The sequence below is a fragment of the Talpa occidentalis genome, unplaced genomic scaffold, assembly GCF_014898055.3.
Source record: "Talpa occidentalis isolate TD23 unplaced genomic scaffold, MPIMG_talOcc4v2.1 talOcc4.14, whole genome shotgun sequence".
NCBI classification, from domain to species: domain Eukaryota; kingdom Metazoa; phylum Chordata; class Mammalia; order Eulipotyphla; family Talpidae; genus Talpa; species Talpa occidentalis.
The window spans coordinates 73,675,880-73,698,290 of record NW_023601433.1 but is presented as its reverse complement, the minus strand read 5'-3'; the positions used below and the strand labels follow the sequence as shown (position 1 = coordinate 73,698,290).

Sequence of the window (22,411 nt, the reverse complement as noted above, 5' to 3'; positions counted from 1 at the left end):
TTCCTCCTGCCCGCCTCCTTTCCCCCACTTAACTTTTTTTGTCTCCACTCGTCCGCAGTTCCCTCTCCGCAAACTGACTTGCGGCTGTGCTAACCGCCCGGGGCATGGGCCCCCCAACAAGGCTCCCGGAGGCCCCGCGGCGCCGCAAGATGTGAGAGGCCCGCGTCGGACATAACCGGAGCTTTGGGAGAGGAGCTGCTAGCCCCCAGCCTCCACGAGCCCGGCGAGGTGGCCGTGCGCGCTGCGCCCCCGAGGTGCTGAGCGTCCGGGAGCGCCCGACTCGGGGCCGGAGCGAGTAGCTGGCCGAGGCGCGCCGCGGAGAGCAGGCTGTCATGCCCTATTGATCCCCCGCCCCCCGCCAAGTATGTTTGGGCTGGACCAATTCGAGCCCCAGATCAACAGCAGGAACGCTGGGCAGGGCGAAAGGAACTTTAACGAGGCCGGACTAAGCATGAACGCCCACTTTAAGACCCCGGCTTTCCACGCAGGGGGACCCCCTGGCCCCGTGGACCCTGCCATGAGCGCGCTGGGCGAGCCCCCGATCTTGGGCATGAACATGGAGCCTTACGGCTTCCACACGCGTGGCCACTCGGAGTTGCACGCCGGGGGGCTGCAGGCGCAGCCGGTGCACGGTTTCTTTGGAGGCCAACAGCCACACCACGGTCACCCAGGAGGCCACCACCCCCACCAGCATCACCCCCACTTCGGGGGCAACTTCGGAGGCCCGGACCCAGGGGCCTCCTGCCTGCATGGGGGTCGCTTGCTCGGCTACGGCGGCGCAGCCGGTGGCCTAGGCAGTCAGCCGCCCTTTGCGGAGGGTTATGATCACATGGCTGAGAGCCAGGGGCCTGAGAGCTTCGGCCCTCAGCGACCAGGGAACCTCCCGGACTTCCACAGTTCGGGCGCCTCGGGCCACGGCGTGCCTGCTCCATGCTTGCCGCTGGACCAGAGTCCCAATCGAGCGGCCTCTTTCCACGGCCTGCCGGCCTCCAGCGGCTCCGATTCCCACAGTTTGGAGCCTCGGAGGGTGGCGAACCAAGGAGCCGTCGACTCTCTGGAATACAATTACCCGGGCGAGGCGCCCTCGGGACATTTCGACATGTTTTCACCCTCAGAATCTGAGGGGCAGCTGCCTCATTACGCGGCCGGTCGCCAGGTTCCCGGGGGCTCTTTCCCGGGCGCCTCGGCCTTGCCCAGAGCTGCAGGCATGGTGGGCTTGTCCAAAATGCACGCCCAGCAGCAGCAACAGCAGCAGCAGCAACAGCAGCAGCAGCAACAGCAGCAACAGCAGCAGCAGCAGCAGCAGCAGCAGCAACAGCAGCAGCAGCACGGTGTTTTCTTCGAGAGGTTCGGGGGGACCCGAAAGATGCCTGTGGGTTTGGACCCAGGAGTAGGCTCCAGACACCCGTTAATGCAGCCTCCCCAGCAGGCCCCTCCGCCCCCTCAGCAGCAGCCCCCTCAACCTCCGCAGCAGCCGCCGCCACAGCAGCCGCCCCCTGGGCTTCTGGTCAGACAAAATTCATGCCCGCCCGCACTCCCACGGCCCCAGCAGGGCGAGGCAGGCACACCCAGCGGCGGTCTGCAGGACGGGGGCCCCATGCTGCCCAGCCAGCACGCGCAGTTCGAGTACCCCATCCACCGGCTGGAGAACCGGAGCATGCACCCTTATTCCGAGCCTGTGTTTAACATGCAACACCCCCATCCGCAGCAGGCACCCAACCAGCGGCTGCAGCATTTCGACGCCCCCCCGTACATGAATGTGGCCAAGAGGCCGCGCTTTGACTTCCCGGGCAGCGCGGGAGTGGACCGCTGCGCTTCGTGGAACGGCAACATGCACAACGGCGCTCTGGACAACCACCTCTCGCCCTCCGCCTATTCGGGCCTACCCGGCGAGTTCACGCCGCCTGTGCCGGACAGCTTCCCCTCTGGGCCACCCCTGCAGCACCCGACCCCTGACCACCAGTCCCTGCAGCAGCAGCAGCAGCAGCAACAGCAGCAGCAGCAGCGCCAAAACGCGGCCCTCATGATTAAGCAGATGGCGTCGCGGAATCAGCAGCAGCGACTGCGCCAGCCCAACCTGACCCAACTAGGCCACCCGGGTGACGTAGGCCAGGGCAGCCTGGTGCACGGCGGCCCGGTGGGCGGCTTGGCCCAGCCGAACTTTGAGCGCGAAAGCGGAGGCGCGGGCGCCGCGCGCCTGGGCACCTTCGAGCAGCAGGCACCACACTTGGCGCAGGAGAGCGCGTGGTTTCCAGGTCCGCACCCGCCTCCGGGTGACCTGCTGCCCCGCAGGATGGGTGCCTCAGGTCTGCCACCCGACTGTGGCCCGCACGACCCCGGCCTGGCGCCGCCCCCTCCCCCTGGCGGCTCTGGGGTGCTGTTCCGGGGCCCACTGCAGGAGCCGCTGAGGATGCCCGGAGAGGGCCACGTGCCCGCGTTGCCCTCCCCCGGCCTGCAGTTTGGGGGCAGCCTGGCCGGCCTGGGACAGCTGCAGTCGCCGGGGGCTGGGGTGGGACTGCCCAGCGCTCCCTCCGAGCGCCGCCCTCCGCCGCCGGATTTTGCTGCGCCCTCGCTGGGGGCCCAGCCGGGCTTCCCATTCGGCGCGGCGAACCGTCAGGCCACGCCGCACAGCGGCCCAGGCGTGAACTCGCCTCCGAGCGCGGGCGGGGGAGGGGGCAGCACCGGCGGCGGCGGGGGTGCGTACCCCCCGCAACCTGACTTCCAGCCCAGCCAGCGCACCTCGGCCAGCAAACTGGGCGCGCTCTCGCTGGGCTCCTTCAACAAGCCCAGCTCCAAGGACAACCTGTTTGGTCAAAGCTGTCTGGCTGCTCTCTCCACCGCCTGCCAGAACATGATCGCCAGCCTCGGGGCTCCCAACCTCAACGTGACCTTCAACAAGAAGAACCCGCCCGAGGGCAAGAGGAAACTGAGCCAGAACGAGACCGAAGGCGCGGCAGGGGCCGGCAACCCGGGCTCGGATTATTTCCCCGGAGGGGCTGCCCCTGGGGCTCCAGGGCCCGGAGGTCCCTCCGGGACTAGTGGCAGCGGCTCCAAAGCCTCGGGGCCGCCCAACCCGCCTGCTCAGGGGGACGGCACCAGCCTCTCCCCCAACTACACCCTGGAATCCACGTCGGGAAACGATGGCAAGCCGGTGCCTGGGGGCGGTGGCCGGGGACGGGGTCGCAGAAAAAGGGACAGTGGTCACGTGAGCCCCGGGACCTTCTTCGACAAGTACTCTGCAGCGCCAGACAGCGGGGGTGCGCCTGGGGTGAGCCCAGGGCAGCAGCAAGCCCAAGGCGCAGCCGTCGGGGGAAGCTCCGCCGGAGAGGCGCGCGGGGCGCCGACGCCTCACGAGAAAGCGCTCACGTCGCCTTCGTGGGGGAAGGGGACGGAGCTGCTCTTGGGGGACCAGCCGGACCTCATGGCCTCCCTGGATGGGGGACCGAAGTCGGATGGTAGTTCCCCGCACGTGGGCGAGTTTGCCTCAGACGAGGTGACCTCGAGCTATGCCAATGAGGACGAGGTGTCATCTAGCTCAGATAACCCCCCTGCCCTGGCCAAAGCGAGTAGGAGCCCCCTGGTGACGGGATCGCCCAAACTTGCTCCCCGTGGGATGGGCGCAGGGGAACACGGACCGAAGGCGCCCCCGCCCCCACTAGGCCTGGGCATTATGTCTACCTCTACCTCCACCCCTGACAGTTACGGCGGCGGGGCCTCGGGCCATCCGGGCACACCAGGCCTGGAGCAAGTCCGGACCCCAACGAGCAGCAGCGGTGCCCCGCCACCTGATGAAATCCACCCCCTGGAGATCCTCCAGGCACAGATCCAGTTGCAGAGGCAGCAGTTCAGCATCTCCGAGGACCAGCCCCTGGGGCTCAAGGGTGGCAAGAAGGGTGAGTGCCCTGTAGGGCCCTCAGGCGGGCAGAACGGTGACAGCGAGCTGGGCAGCTGCTGCTCAGAGGCAGTTAAGAGCGCCATGAGCACCATTGACCTGGACTCGCTGATGGCAGAGCACAGCGCCACCTGGTACATGCCTGCTGACAAGGCCTTGGTGGACGGTTCGGATGATGACAAGACCCTGGCGCCCTGGGAGAAGGCCAAACCCCAGAACCCCAACAGCAAAGAAGGTATATGTGCTCGCCTCCAGTTCTCTTCTCACCTCTCTCACATCCACCCTGGGATGTAGCCTAAGCCTGGAAAGGGGAGGGTCCCGTGGGGATTAGGACCCTCCAGATGCCCAACTCAGAGCTGGGTACCCTTCCACCGGTTACGCCAAGGACTCTGCAGGGGAACCACTCCCCCCAGGTGCTGCCAAGTAGATTCTAGTTCCACTTGGTACTAAGAATTTAGATGGCAGGCCTTTGGGGATTATTGTAGAGTTCCTCCCCCTTACCCCTCCCTCCCCCTCATCAAGTTTGAACTTAGTAGTTGGGTGCTTGAAAGACTAGACCCCTTTTCTTTGACATCAAGACTCCTCCACACCACCAACATTCAGGCTGGTTCTACTTTTTAGGAGTTGTGTACTATGCCCTCCTTCCTGGCAGGACACCTGGGAAGTTGCGTGAATACCTCCCCACCTTCTCTTAGTTAGCTAGCCTCCAGCCTGAGTTCCCTTCTCTGCCAGCATCTTTGGGGAAAAAAAGTTACCATCTCTGGTGCCTGCACCATCACTCACAGGCAACGCCTAATTTGACATTTGTTCCTAATGAATAGCTGTTTTGTCTCTTCTTAACTATTAGAGTTTCATTGAAAAACTGGAGACCTGTCAGGGTTGTAAGAGGCAGGCAGCCTTTTCCGGGTGCATCTCCTTGACATTTGGTGGGGGGTGGGGTGGGAGCTGGGGTGGAGTCTTCTTGGCACAGACCAGAGTACTCAGCCAGGCTATCACGCGCGCGTATGGAGGTATGGATATATATTCTTAAGACACAAAGGACCCGCGTTTGTCAATATCTCGCCTGGCTTTGGTGACAGATGTCCACTCTCAGCTCGCCTTTGCATTCTGAGCACTCCCTCCCCAGCAGGCCTAGAGGGCCTGGGTGGGGTAGAGGTTAGGGAATGGGCTGCCCTTGTAGTTAAAGTAACACTAGTTCTTTTTGTTTTTTTAACCTAAAGATAACTGGACTACAATAGATATTCATTCTATTTATATGGGGACCTCCCCCCCACAGATAATGGTATTTTAAAATTAGGCAACATCATTTTGTTCCCATTCCTACTGTTTCCTTTAAACCCCGGGTTGAATCCTGTTGGTTTCGCCACACTGAGTGTGGCCATGGAGCCAGCGCCTGGCGATTTTACCCCGTCCTTTAAAAAAATAATGTCCCCTGATTCTTGCCCTCTTTAGAGTTCTTCCCTCCTCGACCTTGGTCTGCCCAGTCCAGTCCACATCCAGTCATCTCTAGACCCCGAATTTAAGGTGAGGGTAGGATCCTGGAGAGCAGGGGCAGGAGGAGGGAGGAGAGGGTTGGGGGAAAGTGCTGCAGGAGTTGGGGTGGCTCAGAACTCTGGGCTTTCGTGGAGCGGGTCGTCGCGGTTGGCTTTCCCGCTTAGGTTTTCTAATTCATGAATGCGGCCGCGCTGCTTTTCTCTTTGTTCGTCTACTGCCCAGCCCGGGACGCCGCTCTCTCATTTGAAGCCGGGTATTTAGCATGCACAGCAGACGCTGCAGCCAGCATCAGCATTCTCCAGGCTTCTCCTGGGCAAGGCCATAAATTGGTTAGTTTGGGACCCTGGGCTTCTTCTGTACCCACCCCCCCTTTTTAAAAATGGAGTTGGACACAGCATCCTGCTTGCTCCAGTCCCTCTTTCTCTTTTATTTTCTTGTACACAACATCTCGATCCCACCGATGGATAGCTGGTTAGCACACATTCCAGCTGCTGTCACTTCTACCTGGCTTGGCCTGGCTGCTCCTTCCCCTGCCCCTTCCCGGTTCCCTCCCCTCCCAAGTAATTAAGAACATATTGGCCAAAATGGGGTGAGAAAAGTTAAAAAAAAAACACCACAGATCCGATTTAGAGAATTAATAAAGAAAAAAACAGTAGCACCTTGCCTAGGAGTCCTAGGGAGGGCCTTGGTCCACTAGGCGGGGAGGTAGGAAGGGTGGTTTTAATGAGATCTTTTTACAAGAGATCACACCTTTCTCTGCCCAGTAGGACTATTCCTTTGCAGGGGAAAAAAAAAAAAAAGATAGGGATTGTGAATGAAGAAACATCATTAAAGAAATGTTTTATTTTGTTTCTTTCATTATCACAGGCAGAGGAGGCAAATATATTTTTTTTTGGAAAGAGATGCTAGTCCCTTTAGGGTTGATTTCCCCTGTTAGCCACATGCAGCCCTCCCGGCACACGGGCGGACAGGGGCTTCCTTCAGGGACTGCTGCAGGGCTGGCTGTCTTAGAAGCATTGCAGGGACAACCACTTGACCTCCTTTGTTTTCTACTCTGTGATGTGGGAAGGACAGTTCCCTAGATAAAGCCCCGAATTGAGGTCACTCACAGCTCTGCAGCCTTGGGGCTGCTAGTTAAGGCTTTATAAGGTATCTGCACCCAATTCCTGCTCCCTTACTGGTAGTAAATAAGGATGATTAAACTTTTCATTATGATAACACCCTGCAGTTCCATCTGCACATGTTGTATAAATAGGTACACAGAGTCTTCCACGCACCCCAAGTCCCCTGGCTGAAAATCAGAGTGAAGTGTGCTACTTTGAAACAGAGTCGGAAAAAAAATTAAAACATTCTGCTTTTTCTTAAACACATGCCCATGGTCCCATTAGCCTCGAAGCAGCGGTGTCTGGAGGCTTTGAACATACCTCCTCTAGGTTCCAGCCCAAGCAAATACTTTCTCCCCGCTCTCAGGCAAAGCCCATTTTTATAATGATATTTTATTTTGTCACGCCGTAAAACACGCCAGTACTAATGTGATTAAATATTAACACCGTTTCTGAAATTCTTCGCTCCGATGACAAAATACTAGTCGGTATTTAACAAAATGATCCGTGCTTGGATTGGAGAGAAGGAATAAGTCTTCAGAACTGCACAAGCCGTGTAGCCACCGGGACGTGCCCAGATTGTCTTATGCGCTATGGATGTCCTTTGGAGGGGAGGGAACTGGCTAGCTGCAGCTCTCACAAAGTCTAGGCCAGAATCACATGTGATTATGATTTTTTATTTTTTTAACCAGGAAAGCTCCTTCAAATTATGCTGCCCCTGACTTCTTACTCAACACACCAAGCAACTTCAGTATAATGAAACTGCATCACCTCATGAGGTGCTGTTTGTACAAAGTTGGTGTGGGGGGAGGGTGAGGCAGTGCAAAGGGGGAAAAAAATCAGCCTGAATTTGGGCTTCTTCGGACATCTATAAAATCAGTGATGGTTAGGCACGTTTAAAATTACTTTGCAAAATTCTCCACCTATCTTCTTAGTAGGTATGTGGTTATGGAGGAATTTCCTAACAGAGAAGGAGAAATAAATAATAGATTGTAGAAAAAGGTTATTAAGTCTGGAAAAGTATCTCCCTTCCACCTCCAGCCCTTTCCAATTTTCAAAACTTGAATTAACCATACTCTGTATTAAGTTTATCCTTGCCAAACCTCCGTTATGTTCTCGCTCTCTATCTTGAAATCTGGAGTAGTCTAGAAACGCTCTTTCACACACATTGAAACGGGAGAGGTCTTCTTCTATGCTCTGCATGCAATCCTGCCCTTTTTGGAAGTATGATATTTTTACAGTGATGCGGGAGAAATTTTTGGAATTTCATGCTTCTCTCAGTGTTCCTAGCAGAGCAGTCAGCAATGCTGAGAAATACTAGGCAGGCAGGATTCGAACAGTGAGTTTTTTTTTAAACATGGAGCAGGCTTGGGCAGAGGGGTGTCGGTGTGTTGGGGTTGCTGGCAGGGGTTGGGGGGGGTCTTAGTCCTGTGTTTTTTGGAGTAATTTCCTCTACTCCCCACACCCTGGAGATAATTTTTAAGGCTCACTCAAACTTGTTTTGGGAAGGCGAGGAACCTTGCATTCCTGGTTCCCTGTGAAATCACCCAGCAGGAGCTGCATGCCTTCCTGTGACTTCTGCAGCCTCCGGAAGATGTAACCCAAAACTTCGCAGGTGTTAATCAGGGGTAATGTAAACAGATAGGAGCCCCCTTTGTGCAGCTGACGTTGAGGCCTCCCTACTCCTTGGCTAGCCCAGGACATACTACTACTGTTCTTTGGTGCTTGTTTAATATTTCATGGGTGTAATAAACCTGTCTTCTTTGCCCGCCTCCCGACATAAAACCCCAACCTAGCACACATCTGCAATTATACATTTCCACTAAATATTAATAAAGGACAAGGATGTTTTAAGGGGCTGAAGCTTATCGGTGTTGAACTTGTTGTGGTTTATGGCACTGGATTTTTCTAGCTGTTTTGATTTTAAATAACCATTGCCTCTAATATGTAATACATACTTACGTATTCTTATGGACATAAAGATATACAATTTTTGTAGATTGTAAGGTTTTCCTCAAGGATAGCTTTCTTAAATGTAAATTCATTTAGATTTCTTGTGAGGTCCCTTCAGACCGGAAGTTAGAGATTGTTGAAATGTGCTTCTATTTTATTGAGGTTTCTAGGAAAGGAGCGAGGGCTGGTTAATCTAATTTCGCTTTCTAGCAATGAAATTCTATGATTCCTGATATGATTTGGTTTGCCTGACAGAGGTATTTAAATTTCCACAAAGAGTCTTAATAGGTCCTGAAAATATAGCTGCCTTCGCCAAGAAGTTACTTGATACTTTCTGCTGATACAAAATATACATCTTTAATAAATAGTCCAGGAGAACCAGGTGAAATTAGAGGAGGGAAATCCTTCCCACTGTGGAGAAGCAAACTGGGGATTTCACAGGGTGTCCTAACTCACTTCATGATGGGAGATTTAGCAAAATCACTTGTGATCTTTCTCTCCCCTCTAGTGACAGTCCCATTGGGTTGTGTTCTTTGCCTAGAGAGTGATCTACGTTGCTGAAAGCATTTAGGAGATAAATACTCTTAGTAAGGAATACTGTATTTACCTCTTTTTGGTTAATTTTAGAGATTAAAAGGCTATAGCTTTATATAATAGGATCAAATGTGGGGGGACGAGGCAAGGGCAAAGAGGCCTCCCAAGCACATTTCAAGGTAAAAATACCAAACTCTTTTCACGCCAGAGGTCTACAGGGGGCCCGGATAACCAGTGACTGTACCTTCTATCCTTCCCTCAAAGCCCCCCCCACTGGTTGTTCCACTCAAGTCTTCAGTCTGGAGGAACTGGAATAGCCCAGCTTCATCATTTTGACTCAAGTCAGGATTTTGACTTGCCCAGCAATGTGTTTGTGTTAGGATGATGTCTATTTTTAGGGGCGTCTTGGGTGGACAGATTTGAGTGTGGGTTTTGATTGCTAGTGGCGGAGATGTTGATATATACATGAGTGCGTGATTGAGAAGAGAGACATTTGGGGGGAAATGTTCAAGTTTCCGTCTCTTCTTGAACACACTGGAAACAAATGAAGTGATCTGGGGGTTGGTTGAGAGAGGGTGGCTGAGGTGGGAGTCGGGTCTGTCTGTTAGCCCAGGGGAGGAACGCGGGGCCCCACGCAATGCAACGTGTACAGGGGCTACCCCCTGGCCTCCCCAGCACAGGCACATATACATATGCATGGCCAAGTGTATTTCTGTCAGGCGATCAGGCTAGTCTTCCAGTTTACTCTTAATCTGCTTTCCGAAGGCGAGTGGGGAAAGAAGCTAAACCTTCGGTCTCAATGGCCTTAGCTGACAGATTCTGATTCTGTAAGGGCCTGAATGAGTGCAAGTCCTAAAAACAGAGGATTTTGAAGATCCTCATTGTGAAATCTCGGCCTCCTGGGCCTGGTGGGCCGTGGGTGACTTTGATCTGGAGTATTGCAGTGGCAGACAGACATTTCCCCTCACTTGGTTTTGGGCATGAGTGTGCGCGTATGGAGGGGTCTCTCTGCTGAGTTCAGCTAACACCATGCTCCAGCCAGGAGAGGAATCTTTGAATCAGTGGCCCCCACCCCCACCCCTCCTCCCAGTTGTGGGAAACGGCAGACACTGCTTCTCATTTATGGAAATTCCTCTCCTTTATTGTAATCATTTGGTACCAACGACGTGGCAGAGGCGATGCTGGGCTTTCAAATTAGTCACAGCCTTGCCTTCAGGGACCCTCTCTGTCTTGATGCACAGCAGCTCAGCCGACAGTCCCCAACTCACTGCCACTTGGGCCCCAAGAAATTCCAAGAAGTCTTGAACGGGATATGGTGGAAGAGATGGTTCTGGGACCCCAGCACCTTTTGGTCAATGGATTGCTCAGCATGGAGGTGGCCCTGAGCATTTTCTGCCATCTTCCGTGGTGGCTGGGACAGGCACCCAAAGCTCAGCCTCACCCTTGCCGGAGCAGTCACTTTAGGGTGTGAGCGAGAAACACCCTGAGGGTGTACACTTGGGAGGATGGTGGTGGGACCACGATGTCCAAACTTATTTTGTGACTGGGATCAAAAAGCGAAGTTAAGTTTAGTTTACTTGAGTGAGGAGGGACATTTGTGAGACATCGTTCTCACTAGTGTCATTATTAGAGAAAGCCAAGACCCGCTTTGTTTGCTGGTCTGCATTTTAATCAGCGGCCTCCGAGGTTTGGGAAGCAAGTGGAGGGTCTGCTCCCAACACGGTGTTTGTCCAGAAAGAACACGGAGTAGGGAGAAATAGCCACAGGTTTCCCCACATCTTGAAATCCAAGGGGCTTTTGGGGCTTTCTGGTAGCTTTGAGTTTTGGCCTGACAAGATCCTACTGAGTGGGGGGCTCTTGGAGGCACAGCATCCTAAATTCCCCTTCCCCCTCCAGGCTGAGATAACTGGTAGGTTTCCCTCATCACTGTTTTCTTGTGAAGCTGGATCAGAGAGAGCTTTATAGCGACCGCGTGCGTTTCCTGGCATGATTTATACATCATCCTATGGACCCAAATGCCCCTTAAACATAAAGGCAATTGAATTTAACAGTTTGGAGCTCTTAGCGTGTTCATAACAAACTGGGACTCTGAGTGTCCCAGAAGGAGTATCTTACGTGGAATAGACTAGTTCAAAAAAGAGGAAAGCCCCTCAATAAACACCCAATGTGAACTCATATTGTTGTGGGAAAGCATGTTTTTAATGTTCCGATGTCTAAAGCTCAGGGATCCAGTGAACTTAGGCTGTGTCTCCCTCCCCCGGAGCCTGTGGCATCCACTCTGTGGCCCGCAGCTGCCGTCTCCTTTCCCACCTTCATGCTGTCTGTGGGAGATCTTGAACTCTTCGTGAAGTGTTTGGCCCTGGGGGGACGCTGCTTTAGTGGGCTGTGGTTTTCTGGGTACAGACTTACTACGGTGGCGTGTAGTTTAAGTGAATTGAGTGAGGTGATGCGATAAAAGAGAATATGCTTTTGTCGAAAGCATATTTGGGACTCATTGGCAAGGATGGTCTTGGGAAGGCTGAGTCTTTGAAGACACCCAGGAGGGAACCAGGTCTCCTTGGTAGCCTGCATGTCCAGCTCTACCTCGGCAGTGACTGACAAATAGACGGCTGTTGTCACACCTCCAGAGCAACGTGGACTGACTTTGGTGCGGGAGGCCCATCTGCGCGAGCTTTTTCCCCTGCTCCCTCACCCGGCAGCCTGTTTGATGAGAACTAAGGGGCCTGTTGATGCACTCGATTCTGAGCATTTAAATTTTGTCTTTTCTTCACATTGCTGATTAATAACTTAAGGGGTGTTTAGGCATGGAGAGTCATTTGATCTTAAAGCTCTAGTCAAAAATTTCACCGGAGCAACTTGGTCTTGGGACTTTGCGATGCTTTTCGTTGGTGGGACTGGGGAAATCTCTCGGCCCTAAAGCCCCAGTGTGGTCTTTCTGGTTATATTTGGGAGCACAAGGAACGTGAGGGGACAGTTAATGAGTAAACCCCATCACACACACAGACACACACACACACACACACACACACACACACGCTCCTTGCTCCCTGCTCACCCAGGGTAGGGTGAGATGTCAAAAAGATATGACCCTTTTCAGTTACTGTGAAACCGTGTTTTCAGACGCCCTTGGATCTCGGAATACAAGCATTGTCAAATGATTGGCAACGACCACCAGGAATAAAATACTTCTGAGGGACCTTCTTATGATCAGTGAGGGGGTGGGGGAGCCCGTAGAGGACATAGCCTGCTTTCAAATCCCCAAAGCTCAGACTTCCAGAGAAAGCGAGGGTTGGTTGAGAATTGAATGAGAAGTAAGTTGGTTCTACCCTGTCCACATGGACTGTTTGAAAAGTCCTTGAAAATGTGAGGTCCCAAGCCCTATGTGGACCCTTGGGCCTCCTTGCCTCTGAAACAGAAGGCAGAGAGAGAAACACCCCCAGTTAGGAAACCTGGATGGAGATTGGGGTGCTGTTTCTTTTCTCCATGGGGGTGATGGCGGTGGGGCTGTTGGAGGGGGATGAAATGTTATTTACTGATACTTGGGGTTCAAGAGTGGAAAATAATTGCGAAGTGTGGACATCGTTTATAACAGCACTCCTGGGTGAGACGGGGTGAGCAAAGTGCTTGGGGGCCAGTGTCAGGCATCATAAAGGACGGAAAATTCTTGGCTGAGCTTTCCCTGCTGGGCCAGGCCTTCCACATGATTGCAGATGTATGGGGGAAATAGGTGTGGACGGCCCAGCCTGGGGCTAATGACCACATCGTGGGTCTGTTAGCAATCAGGGCCCGTTTCTGTTTAGTTAGTGGCTGAGGCAGGCATACTGTGTGTGTGTGTGTGTGTGTGTGTGTGTGTGTGTGTGTGTACCCAGACAGGCCCTGATGGGTAGTCTGTCCTGCTAATGTGCCTGTAGTCACTTCTCCTGCAGAGGAGGTGGGCGCGGGTGACTTGCTACACAGGCATTGACTTTCCCAGACTGCCCAGACCTTTCCATAGAAGAGGGACATGGGGTGGGAAAGGAGTGACCTTTCCCCCGATGGCCCCATAAGGGGACTGTCACTGGGGTTTCCCTCCTACCTCTGAGCCTCTCAGGGGTACTGCTGACTTTCACATAGACCTGGCAGGCAGGTCCCACTGCTTTGAAACGCAAATGATGCCTTCCCACACAGTATATGTATATTTTCCTTTTTCTGAATGGCTGGGAAAAAGGAAACAAAAGTAAGTGACAGAATTCGGCAAGAGGAAGATTTCCCTGATTCTAGATAAGTCAAGTGTGGAAAGGAACTGGAGAGAATTAGTCTCCTCTTTGCTCCCCTTTGGGGACCCATTGGTCCCGCTATCAGAAGCCCTTAATGCTTTGGTATCGAGACCTAAATGGCTCACAACAAATTGACCATTTTCATCCCCTGCAATGTAACTTTTGGTGATGGTTTAATATTTGAAGGAAGGGAGGCTGTGCACTAAAATTTGGCTTTTAAAAGCAGTTGCAATTTCACGATTCTTATGCCGTGACTATTTCTAAATTGTCTGGGCATAAAGCTTTGGATGCCTTTCGCTGGTTTCTGCTTGTGTGCACGCACACCCACCTACCCACCCACCCACCCACATCCACACAGACTTGAGAAGTTTTAATAAGAAATGAAAAAATAAATGTTGGGTTTTTTTTCCCCCCAGAAGTTCATGCAAAGTTTTGGCCCCACTCAGTTTTAAGTAGCTTATTGATCTTAGTGTGGTCAATTTTTGTTGAATTTGTAATCCTGTTTGGCCTCCGGGAAAGGCATGATTAATTTACTTGCACATTTCACTATTTTGGGTCAGTTTAGTTAATAAGCATTTATTTTGTACTCAGTGTATGTGAAGCATTTTGCTGGGATTAGGGGTGTGTGTGTGTAACTTTTCGAGAAACGCATGGTTTGATTTCCAAAGAAGGAAGAAAAAGTATGCAGAAGTCTTGGAAGCTGGGGGAAGGAACAACAGAGCAAAACAGCCGGCAGCTTTGGCCTTCCCAATGCTGAGTCTCGCGAGGGGAGAATGTGTCATTGTGACGTTGTGGGTGCTTCAGCCGCTTTCTCTGGGTGCACCCCCCCTTCCTCTCTGGCTTCCCCGCAGCCTTCCTGTCTCTCTGCTTCCAGGATGGGTTAACATTCCACTTTTATTATTATATATATTTTTTAAAGACAGGTTTTGGCCCTAACAGTTTTGGAGCAAATGGTTTCCTGAACACCCCCATCCCCTTTACTTAATCCTCACACACCAGCCTCCACCGAGAACTTGCCTTTGCAGAGTGAGGGCCTGACGGGAGTATTTTCGGCACTGAGCCAGCCTGGAATGAACTTGAGGTGCTGAGGAAACAGGCATTTGGAGAGATGAGGATACAATTTCTTTTTTTATGTGGGCCCGTTAAAATCTAATGGACATTGGGGTCTGGCTTTAAATTTGGAGAGGGTCTTTATCTAACCCTTAAAACCAAAGTCGTTTCCGGTAATTACGACGCCCCAGGCTAGGCTACTAAATCTTCCAGAAACTTGTCTGGAGGACGGGTGGCAGGGGTGGGAGGGACAGAGGAACACACCTGTTACCTGTATCAGCTATAATTATGACATTTCTGGACTCCTGGTTTTAAAAGAATAATTTATGGGTTAGACAACGCCGGAAGTGAGCAGCCTGAGGTGTTCTGGCTCTTGGCAATGAAATCACAGAGGCCCCCACGCTTGGTGCCCATCACAGCCCCAGCATTTCCTTAATGAATTAATTTAGCTCCCCGACATTTGGTATTAAGTAAGTAGTTATTTTGGGAATCCGAGAGAGAAAGAGCTGGAAGACTTTTTTAAAAAACTTTTTTTTGAAAAAAAAAAAAATTGCATTTTGAAGTTAGAGACAACTGGGCATCCGGGCACTGTTGTGGGGGAGGACACAGGACACGTTTGGTGGGACGTGGCAGGACTTAGCAAAGCAGCCTGCCCCTGCCTGTGTTTTTGCTTCTTTACAGAAGGAATTTTTGGTTGTTGTTAAGAATGGTGAAGGCCACAACACCCAAACTCCATGCAGTTTGTTTGGAAGTATTGTTTAGATTACTCTCGCTTTTCAAATTGAGAGAAACTTAGTTTAATGGGAAAATAGCAGTATTGCTATCTTGGTGTGTTTGCTTTAGTGTTTAAAAATAGTTTGTTTTCATATCCTGAATTTCATCCTCTCCGTGTTTGCTTGTTTGATGGAAACCCCTGTGTGTGCATATGCGTGTGTGTGTGTGTGTGTGTGTATGTGTGTGTGTGTGAGATACACCAGCATACACATTAAGGCAGTCAAATGGATGCAATCTCACAACCAAAAATCAGTTGCAATTTTACAGCTGGCTAAAGGGACCTAGAGCATTTGCTTTTAACTTAAACCATCTTTTCCCTCACCCCCCACCTCCATCAGCACACCCCTCACCACCCCCCCAGTACCCCCGCCCTTGGTGATATTTATTTCTTCCTTAAAAAAGGAATGCTGTGCCTGTTTGCTGAGGTCCCTGTTGGAATAGATTTTCAGGGGTTATGTATTAAATGTGTTTGAGGGCGATTTCAGCCCTCAGCTTGGTCGTCCCAGTACTAATGGTAGCAGGGCCTATTATAGAGAGGCAAAGAATATTGTAAATGGCTTATGCAGAAAAACCATTTAGATAAAAATGCAATTTTCCCTTCTGCATAGAGTGCTAAGAATTAATAGCACATTCTTTCTAAATGGGTATTTTTATATTATATTTCCCCCCTAATGAAATTCTTTTCCCAAACAGGAGTATGTTTCATTTTCAACTTTAGAGTAAAATTGATCTGTTTTTAAGCCTGCAAAAATGGGTGTCCCAGTTTTCAGCAGGCCCCTTGCCCCCTCCATTCTGTGTCCAAGACTTTTGAAGTTAGATCCTGCAGAGGATGGAAATGACAGTTCTGTCTCTTTACTGTCCATGTTAAGACTGAAAATAGGGAGAGGGGCTGGGTTGGCCCGCTCTTAGTTTGGTTTTTCTTTATTTCTTCCTGGGATGGGCTTGGGGACACTGAGTAGTTTCAACAAGTGGGGAATTTGGTCCTGAACTTGGAGCTTTTTATGCTTGGCCAGCCCTGGGTAGGGGGCTTAACCCTCTCATCCGTCCCTGTCTCCCTGACTTCTTTGCTATGTCCCAGGAGACATAGGTGCCCACTGCCTGGCCCCATTATGCTATAGCTGTGAAAGAGGATGTTTTAAGCCCCCATGCACCCACTGAGGTGTGGTCCAGTGGCTCAGCTCTCCGTCAGCACCTGTGTAGCCATTTTGGGAGGAGTAGAAATTCAGAACTTCTTAGCAGGCCGACCTCATGCACAGCAGGAGGAGCTTGTGGCAGCCTGGTTGTGAAAGTCTGCGAGCTCACTGTGCTGACTGCCATAGACCTGTGTCTGCTGACCCAATTTTTCCTGCCCAGCTGTGTGTATAAGTGGAGATATTGGGTGGACTTGCATTAGATGTCTAGATGTGACAGATGTCAGAGCTGCTGTGAGTGTCCCCAAATTTGTGCTTGTAGTTTTCACTGTTGAAATTTCAGTAAGGTGAATGTTTAAGTGAAGTTTCAGAATGGGAGCCAACTCCCATGTCTGCACCCCTTCTCAATAACATTTTCCAACTGAGAGATCTGAGGCTCAGAGAGGGTGAGCAACTTGACCAAGGTCTCACAGCATAGCTGCAGAAGAGGGGTTAGACTATTGCTGACCCTTGACCTTGGCTTTCCCTTACTGCCCCTTGACCCCTTTACCTAGAAGCGAGGATCTGATTTTGCCTGGCTATACCTTATGCAGAGCAGGGCTGGGATTTTTTTTAAACCACAAGTTTCCAAACCTTTTGTGGAAAGCAGCATGGCACACATGTTCTGATAACAGCTTTTCTTGATCCCTTCCTCTTATGGGGAGTGGGCATTGCATAGGAGATTATTCTGGGTTTTGGGTCACCACAGTGGTGCCAGATCCCACCAGATAGGGGGTCTATATTTTACTTCTGGCCCTTGAACTCTTCTGAGCTCTGTGACCTGAACCACTTTAGTGCTCCCAGCTTGGTTTCTTCATTGAAAATTGAAAAAAGGAAAAAAAAAATAGTGCTTCCCTCATAGGGTTATTGTGAGGACTAATAGGATGATTATATGTGGTTAAGAGGACGTGTTCTGGAGCCAGATGCTACCTGATTTTAAACCCTAGCCACTCCATTTCCTAGCTGCGTGACCTTGGGCAGGTTACTTAACCACTCTGTGCCTCCATTGTCTTAACAGTGAAAGAGGATAATAATAGTTCCTATGTCAAGAGGCTGGAAAGATTCAATGCGTTAATATATACATGAGCTGATGTTCAGAAGACTGCCCAACACAGGAAGCTCTGGACCAGCCCCAACTTTTATTGACCGCTTACTGTATGCCAGATGTTTTGTATGTAATGTCATATGTCCCTTTGAAGTGAGCAGTGTTATTTCTGCTATTGTTTGCCCCATCTTCGGGTTGAGAGAATGGATCACAGAGAGGCGATGGGACTTGTGGGCAACTGAGTGGTGCCGGCTGGAGGGGAGCAGCGCCAGGTCGCACATCAGCATGCAGTGTGGGTCTGGCACAGGAAACTCGCTCAGGAATTGTGTGTCTCTGGCCAGGGCTGGGCTGGAACCCATTGCTCCTGCAGCAGCACTCTCTGGCCTCTCTGCAGGGCCGTCTTCGACAGCAGGGCGGTCAGACCCGGTGCAGCCTGGGTGGATGGACCCAGGCCGGTGCGGTCAGCCATGTCTGGGCACGGGTCGCTGGAGGCAGGATGGCCATGCAGTGATATTTTTCATCTGCCTGACAGCTCTCCCTGTGCTCAGAAGGAACAGTTCCCTGATATGTGTGAGTAATGGTCAGCCTTCTTGTTGAAGGAATTCATGAGATGAGCCGGTCTCCGGCCTCTGAGCACTTTGCCAGGAGCCTGTACCAGCCATAAACAATCTGGGAGCTGGCAACAGAAAAATTAAACCCCCGTGTCTGTCACCTCAGGTGGGGCCTCAGGAACCTGGCAGGCTTGGGTTGTAGTTAAAATGAGTGGGGAGAAGGGGAGGAGGGGAAGAGGTAGGGGAGGGAGGGAGAAGAAAAAAACTGGGGAGAAAGAGAGCGCAGGAGAGCACTCTTGGGGGGGTGTCCCTGCCACAGGTGGGGGGTATGAGGAGAGGGCTTAGGGGGTTAACAAGGCCTGGATTGAATCCTAGCTCTGTTACTGTGTGCTGTGTGACCTAGGGCAGGTGGTACACCTCTCTGAGCTTCAGTTTCCTCACCCATAATGCAGGAATAATCCCTGTGCCCCTCTCTGAGGGTTGCGGTGGGGTTGATGAGCTCTGTACCCTGGGGACAGTGAACAATAGAGTAGGTTGTGAGAGGAAAGGCTTTGGAACCAGCCAGAGTCATTTTCTGTTGCCACGTGGGACCCTTAGCCAGGTTTTAACACCTCTCCCAGTCCTTGGGTGCAAACTGGGGAGAGTAACACACCTCCTTCAGGGGCCTGGTCCCCACCTAGGGATTGTGTGACTCCCCTTCTCCTGGGGTACACTTGGAGCTGTTTCTGGTTATCACAATAACAGAGAGAGGGGGCACTATGGATCCTGCTAAACATTTTACAGTGCCCCAACCAGCTTCACCCCTTTCCTCCCCAACAAAGAATTACCCAGCCCAAAGTGTCAAGAGTGTCAAGACTGAGAAACCCCAAATGATAGAAGAGACTGGTGTCAAAATAATGAACAAAGTAGAAAATTTTGAATTAAAAAGCATCTAGCATATTTACTCATTCAGTAAACACGTATCAAGCACTAACCACATGACAACACTGTTTTCGGTTCCGGGATGCAGTGGGGAAGCCAAGGGACAAAGCCCCTGCTCTCACAGAGGCATGGAGTGATCAGGGCCGGGAAGAGAGTTGGCAGAAGGGGAGGTTCATGAGTGTCTAAAGTGGACCTCCGTGAGGCGGTACAGGTTAAGCTAAGCCCTGAATGATGACCAGGAGCTCGCCAGGGGTGTGCTAGTAACTGTTCAACCACTGGCTCTCGAGTTGGGGAGTGTTCTGCTTTGTAGCGTTTACTGATTCCCTTGGTGTAAATACTCTCACGTGGTACAGAGCAACGTAAAGACAGCGGACTTGCAGAATTCCTGAATATTTAACAATAGGTTCCCATACCCTGGAGCAGCTGTGTCAAGCTCTGCAGGAAGGGTGTTCCCGGCCAGGGGACAGCAAGTGCAGGAACCCCAGGACTGAGTGGGCTTGTTCCAGGAATGGGAGGGGCTGGTGTGGGGGGAGATGGTTCAGGCAGCAGGGGTTGGGTCACTCGTCATGGTGGTCAAACCAGGAGTTTGGATTTTATTCTGGGAGCCAGTGGAGGGTTGCCGCGGACCAGCCCAGCCGGACCTAGGGACGGTTAACCCTAAAGGTCACTGCAGGGGGAAGTGCAGCAGAGGGTGTCAGCCTAGGAAGAGTGAGGTCTGATGGCACATGGTAGGTGTGCAATTAATAGTGTTGCATCTGAGTTCCAAGCAGCTGAGAAAATATCAGTTTTCCTTCTCTTTCCTCATGCCTGGCCCCTCCTGAGGAGCAGAAACACTCTTTCAGTAGTAGTTTGGCAGCACCTGTGCCATGGGTTAGGGCAGGGGTTATTCCATCTGGTCCCCCACAGGGCACTCAGCCTGCCACAGGTGGGGGGCGTGGGGGATGTCCGCTCTTGCCCGGAGCTGGGCAGGCCACGATTTATGTCTCAGCCCAGGGAGACTCTGTTTCCTTCTTTTCCCAGGCATTGTTCTCCAGGTCTGACAGAGGTCACCCGGACAGGAAGGCACAGACCCAGCTGGGGACCAGCCCAAGGAGGTGCAGAGGGCTGAGCCTCTGGGTGACCCGGGCCTGACGTCACCTTCTGGAAGCTTTTCTTTTGCTTTCCTCTCTGACTCTCTGAGTTGCAAAAGAATCTAAAAGGCCGAAGTCATCAAGTACCAATTACACCAAGCCCCATTTTACAGATGAGAAAACTGAGGGGAAGAAAGGCAGAGTGACCTCCCAAGGGCACCCAGCTGGGAGAGGGGAAGAGCTTGGATTCATGTCTGGGCTTGTCTGGCCTGGGAATCTATGCTCAGAACCACTAAGGCTCAGAAGGGAAGCTGATTTCCCAACAACAGATGCTCAAAATAAAAACCACCTCCTGGTCTTGACACTCCCCGCCCCTCAGCAGTTGCCGGCCATGCCACTGACTATTAAAATCATCACCTTCTGTTCCTCACGGGTGAAGGGGCAGTGGGCAGAGCCTTAGGCCTGGGCTCTGGGAGGTGGCTTGGTGTCATTGGGGCAAGGCTCTCAACCTTGCTGAGCCTTGGTTGGCCTGTCTGTTGAATGGGTCAATTCTGGCCTCTCCTAGGACCCCCGTAACAGGGAACATCGGCCTGTGTCTCTGTAGTTGTTGCCTTCTTTCGTTGGGCCCTGTAGCGTGCCAGAATAAAACAGACCCCATACCTTTGGGGGAGGGAATTACCCAGCTAATAAATATAGAAAAAGGACAGTTTCATTGATGCTCTACAGGAAATTTGCCAGTGTGAGGAGAGAGGGTCTGGGGTGGGTCTCCTGGCCAGGATGGCATCTCTGATATGAGTCAAGACCCCAATGATGACAAAGTGGCAGTGTCCCCAGCACTGGGCCCTGGCTCAGTGGCCAGTAGATGCCTGACAATCCAAAGGTCAGAGAAAAGGGCTTTGTCAGCTGCAGGGGTACATCCCTGTGAGTGCCACCGTAATGCCCCTGAGACCTAGGAGGGATGAAGGGGGTTTCTTCACCAGCAAGGTGGGGCTAGTTCAGGGTCAGGGATCAGAGCCTCCACCTCTGCAGGAGTGAGTAAGAAAGGGAGGAAGCTTTGGACATTGGAACTCCCAGGCCTGTTCCTCCCCTCTCTCCTTCCCCAGCACTGCTCCTAGCAGTTATGTTCCCCCTTGGATTCTTTTACCACCCTTGGCCTCAGTTTCCTTTTGTAGTTTTTGGGTTAAACAGGGTCATGGAGGACCTCCCCTGGTGGCGCAGCGGTTGAGCGCTGGGCTGCGAAGCTGCCCACAGCCTCTGCAGCGCTGGTTCGTTCCCCGGCCACCGGCGAGGGTCCCACAAAAAAACCAAAACCAAAAACAAAAATAAAAACAAAAAACAGGGTCATGGAGGGATTATTGGAATTAATGAAAAGCTCAGTGTTTAGCCCATCATGCAGGTCCCTAAGCCTTGACATAAATACAGTGCTTCCCACCTCCGGGAAGGAGGACTTGGGGACCTAGATGTGGAGGGGTGGCATGCTGCAGAAAGTAGGGGAGCAGGTATTCCATTGTGGGATTACTCCTTCCGTAATGGGCTGTGAGAATTTACCTGCAGAACTCTGACGGGTGATCTTGGATGCTATAGGGGTGGGGTGGTGAACACTGGGGTTAGCAGTTCCCCAGACAGCTTGATGTTTTAGAACAACGTCAAGTGAGAAAATGGATCCGCGACAAAAACTGCATTTTATGGAACCCCTTTGAGTTTTCAGTGTCCTCACCCTGTGTACCCACTTCTTATATGCTCTGTTGTGTAGGGTTTGAAAAATCAGTTCCTTGTGAGTATTAGGAAACTTTCTAAAAATCATGACAACAGTGCTAATAATATGCACAAAAATATTAATCACACCTTCTATTCTGTACGGGGACTGCGATGAGTTCTTCATGGGTGGTTATAAGACCAAGTATGTGTAACCCTTAAAAACCGTGCCTGGCTGGGAGGAAGCCCCATAACTCTTACCTGCTGCTTTGTCCTTGTCCTGGGTCACGGCTGGGGACAGTGTACCCTGTAGGACTTTCTTCTTGCCTCTGTGTGTGTGTGTGTGTGTGTGTGTGTGTCTCCGTCTCCCTAAATCCGTGTGATGGTGGGCAAGCCCATTTGCTGGAGATTTCTCCTGGATTCTGCTTTTGGAAGGAAATCTCTTCTGACTGTCTGCCTCAAGCATTCACATATAGTTTCATCAAACAAAGGTAGGGTAGTGAAGAAGGTGAAGCAGAAGTCTTACCTGCCTAGAATGGGGTACAGCCATATCCCCATTTTGTTTCCATAACCAGGTGCAAAAATTATTTGCACACCAGTTCCTGGGGCACAGAGAAAGTAACTGGCTGTGGTACCCCAGGTATTGGCTCTGTTTCCCTCTCCCCTGCTGTCTCCCCCTCCTCTTTTTCCTCCTCTCCCTTTCATTCCTGGAACAATTGTCCTGGCCAGTTCCTTTGGGTTCCTCCACACTCCCTGCCAAAAACAAAAACCATTCTTAACCCCAGATGACCAGGCCTGCAGTCGTTTTGTCTGGTATGTGGCGTCCGCCTTGTGGGGGGGGCGCATGCATGCTTCCAATTTATATTCCGGTATGCCAGCTTCCAGGGGAACAGGGGCTGGGGAA

General features: G+C 51.8%; 1 protein-coding gene across 1 annotated transcript in view; it reads left to right on the top strand.

The window, feature by feature from the left end:
* MN1 (MN1 proto-oncogene, transcriptional regulator) overlaps positions 1-22,411 on the top strand; it is a 46,746-nt gene that overhangs the window by 389 nt on the left and 23,946 nt on the right. The window contains exon 2 of the mRNA XM_037510794.2: positions 59-4,127. Coding sequence (XP_037366691.1) covers positions 365-4,127 — 3,763 coding nt within the window. The 5' untranslated portion in view covers positions 59-364. The remainder of the gene's footprint in view (positions 1-58; positions 4,128-22,411) is intronic.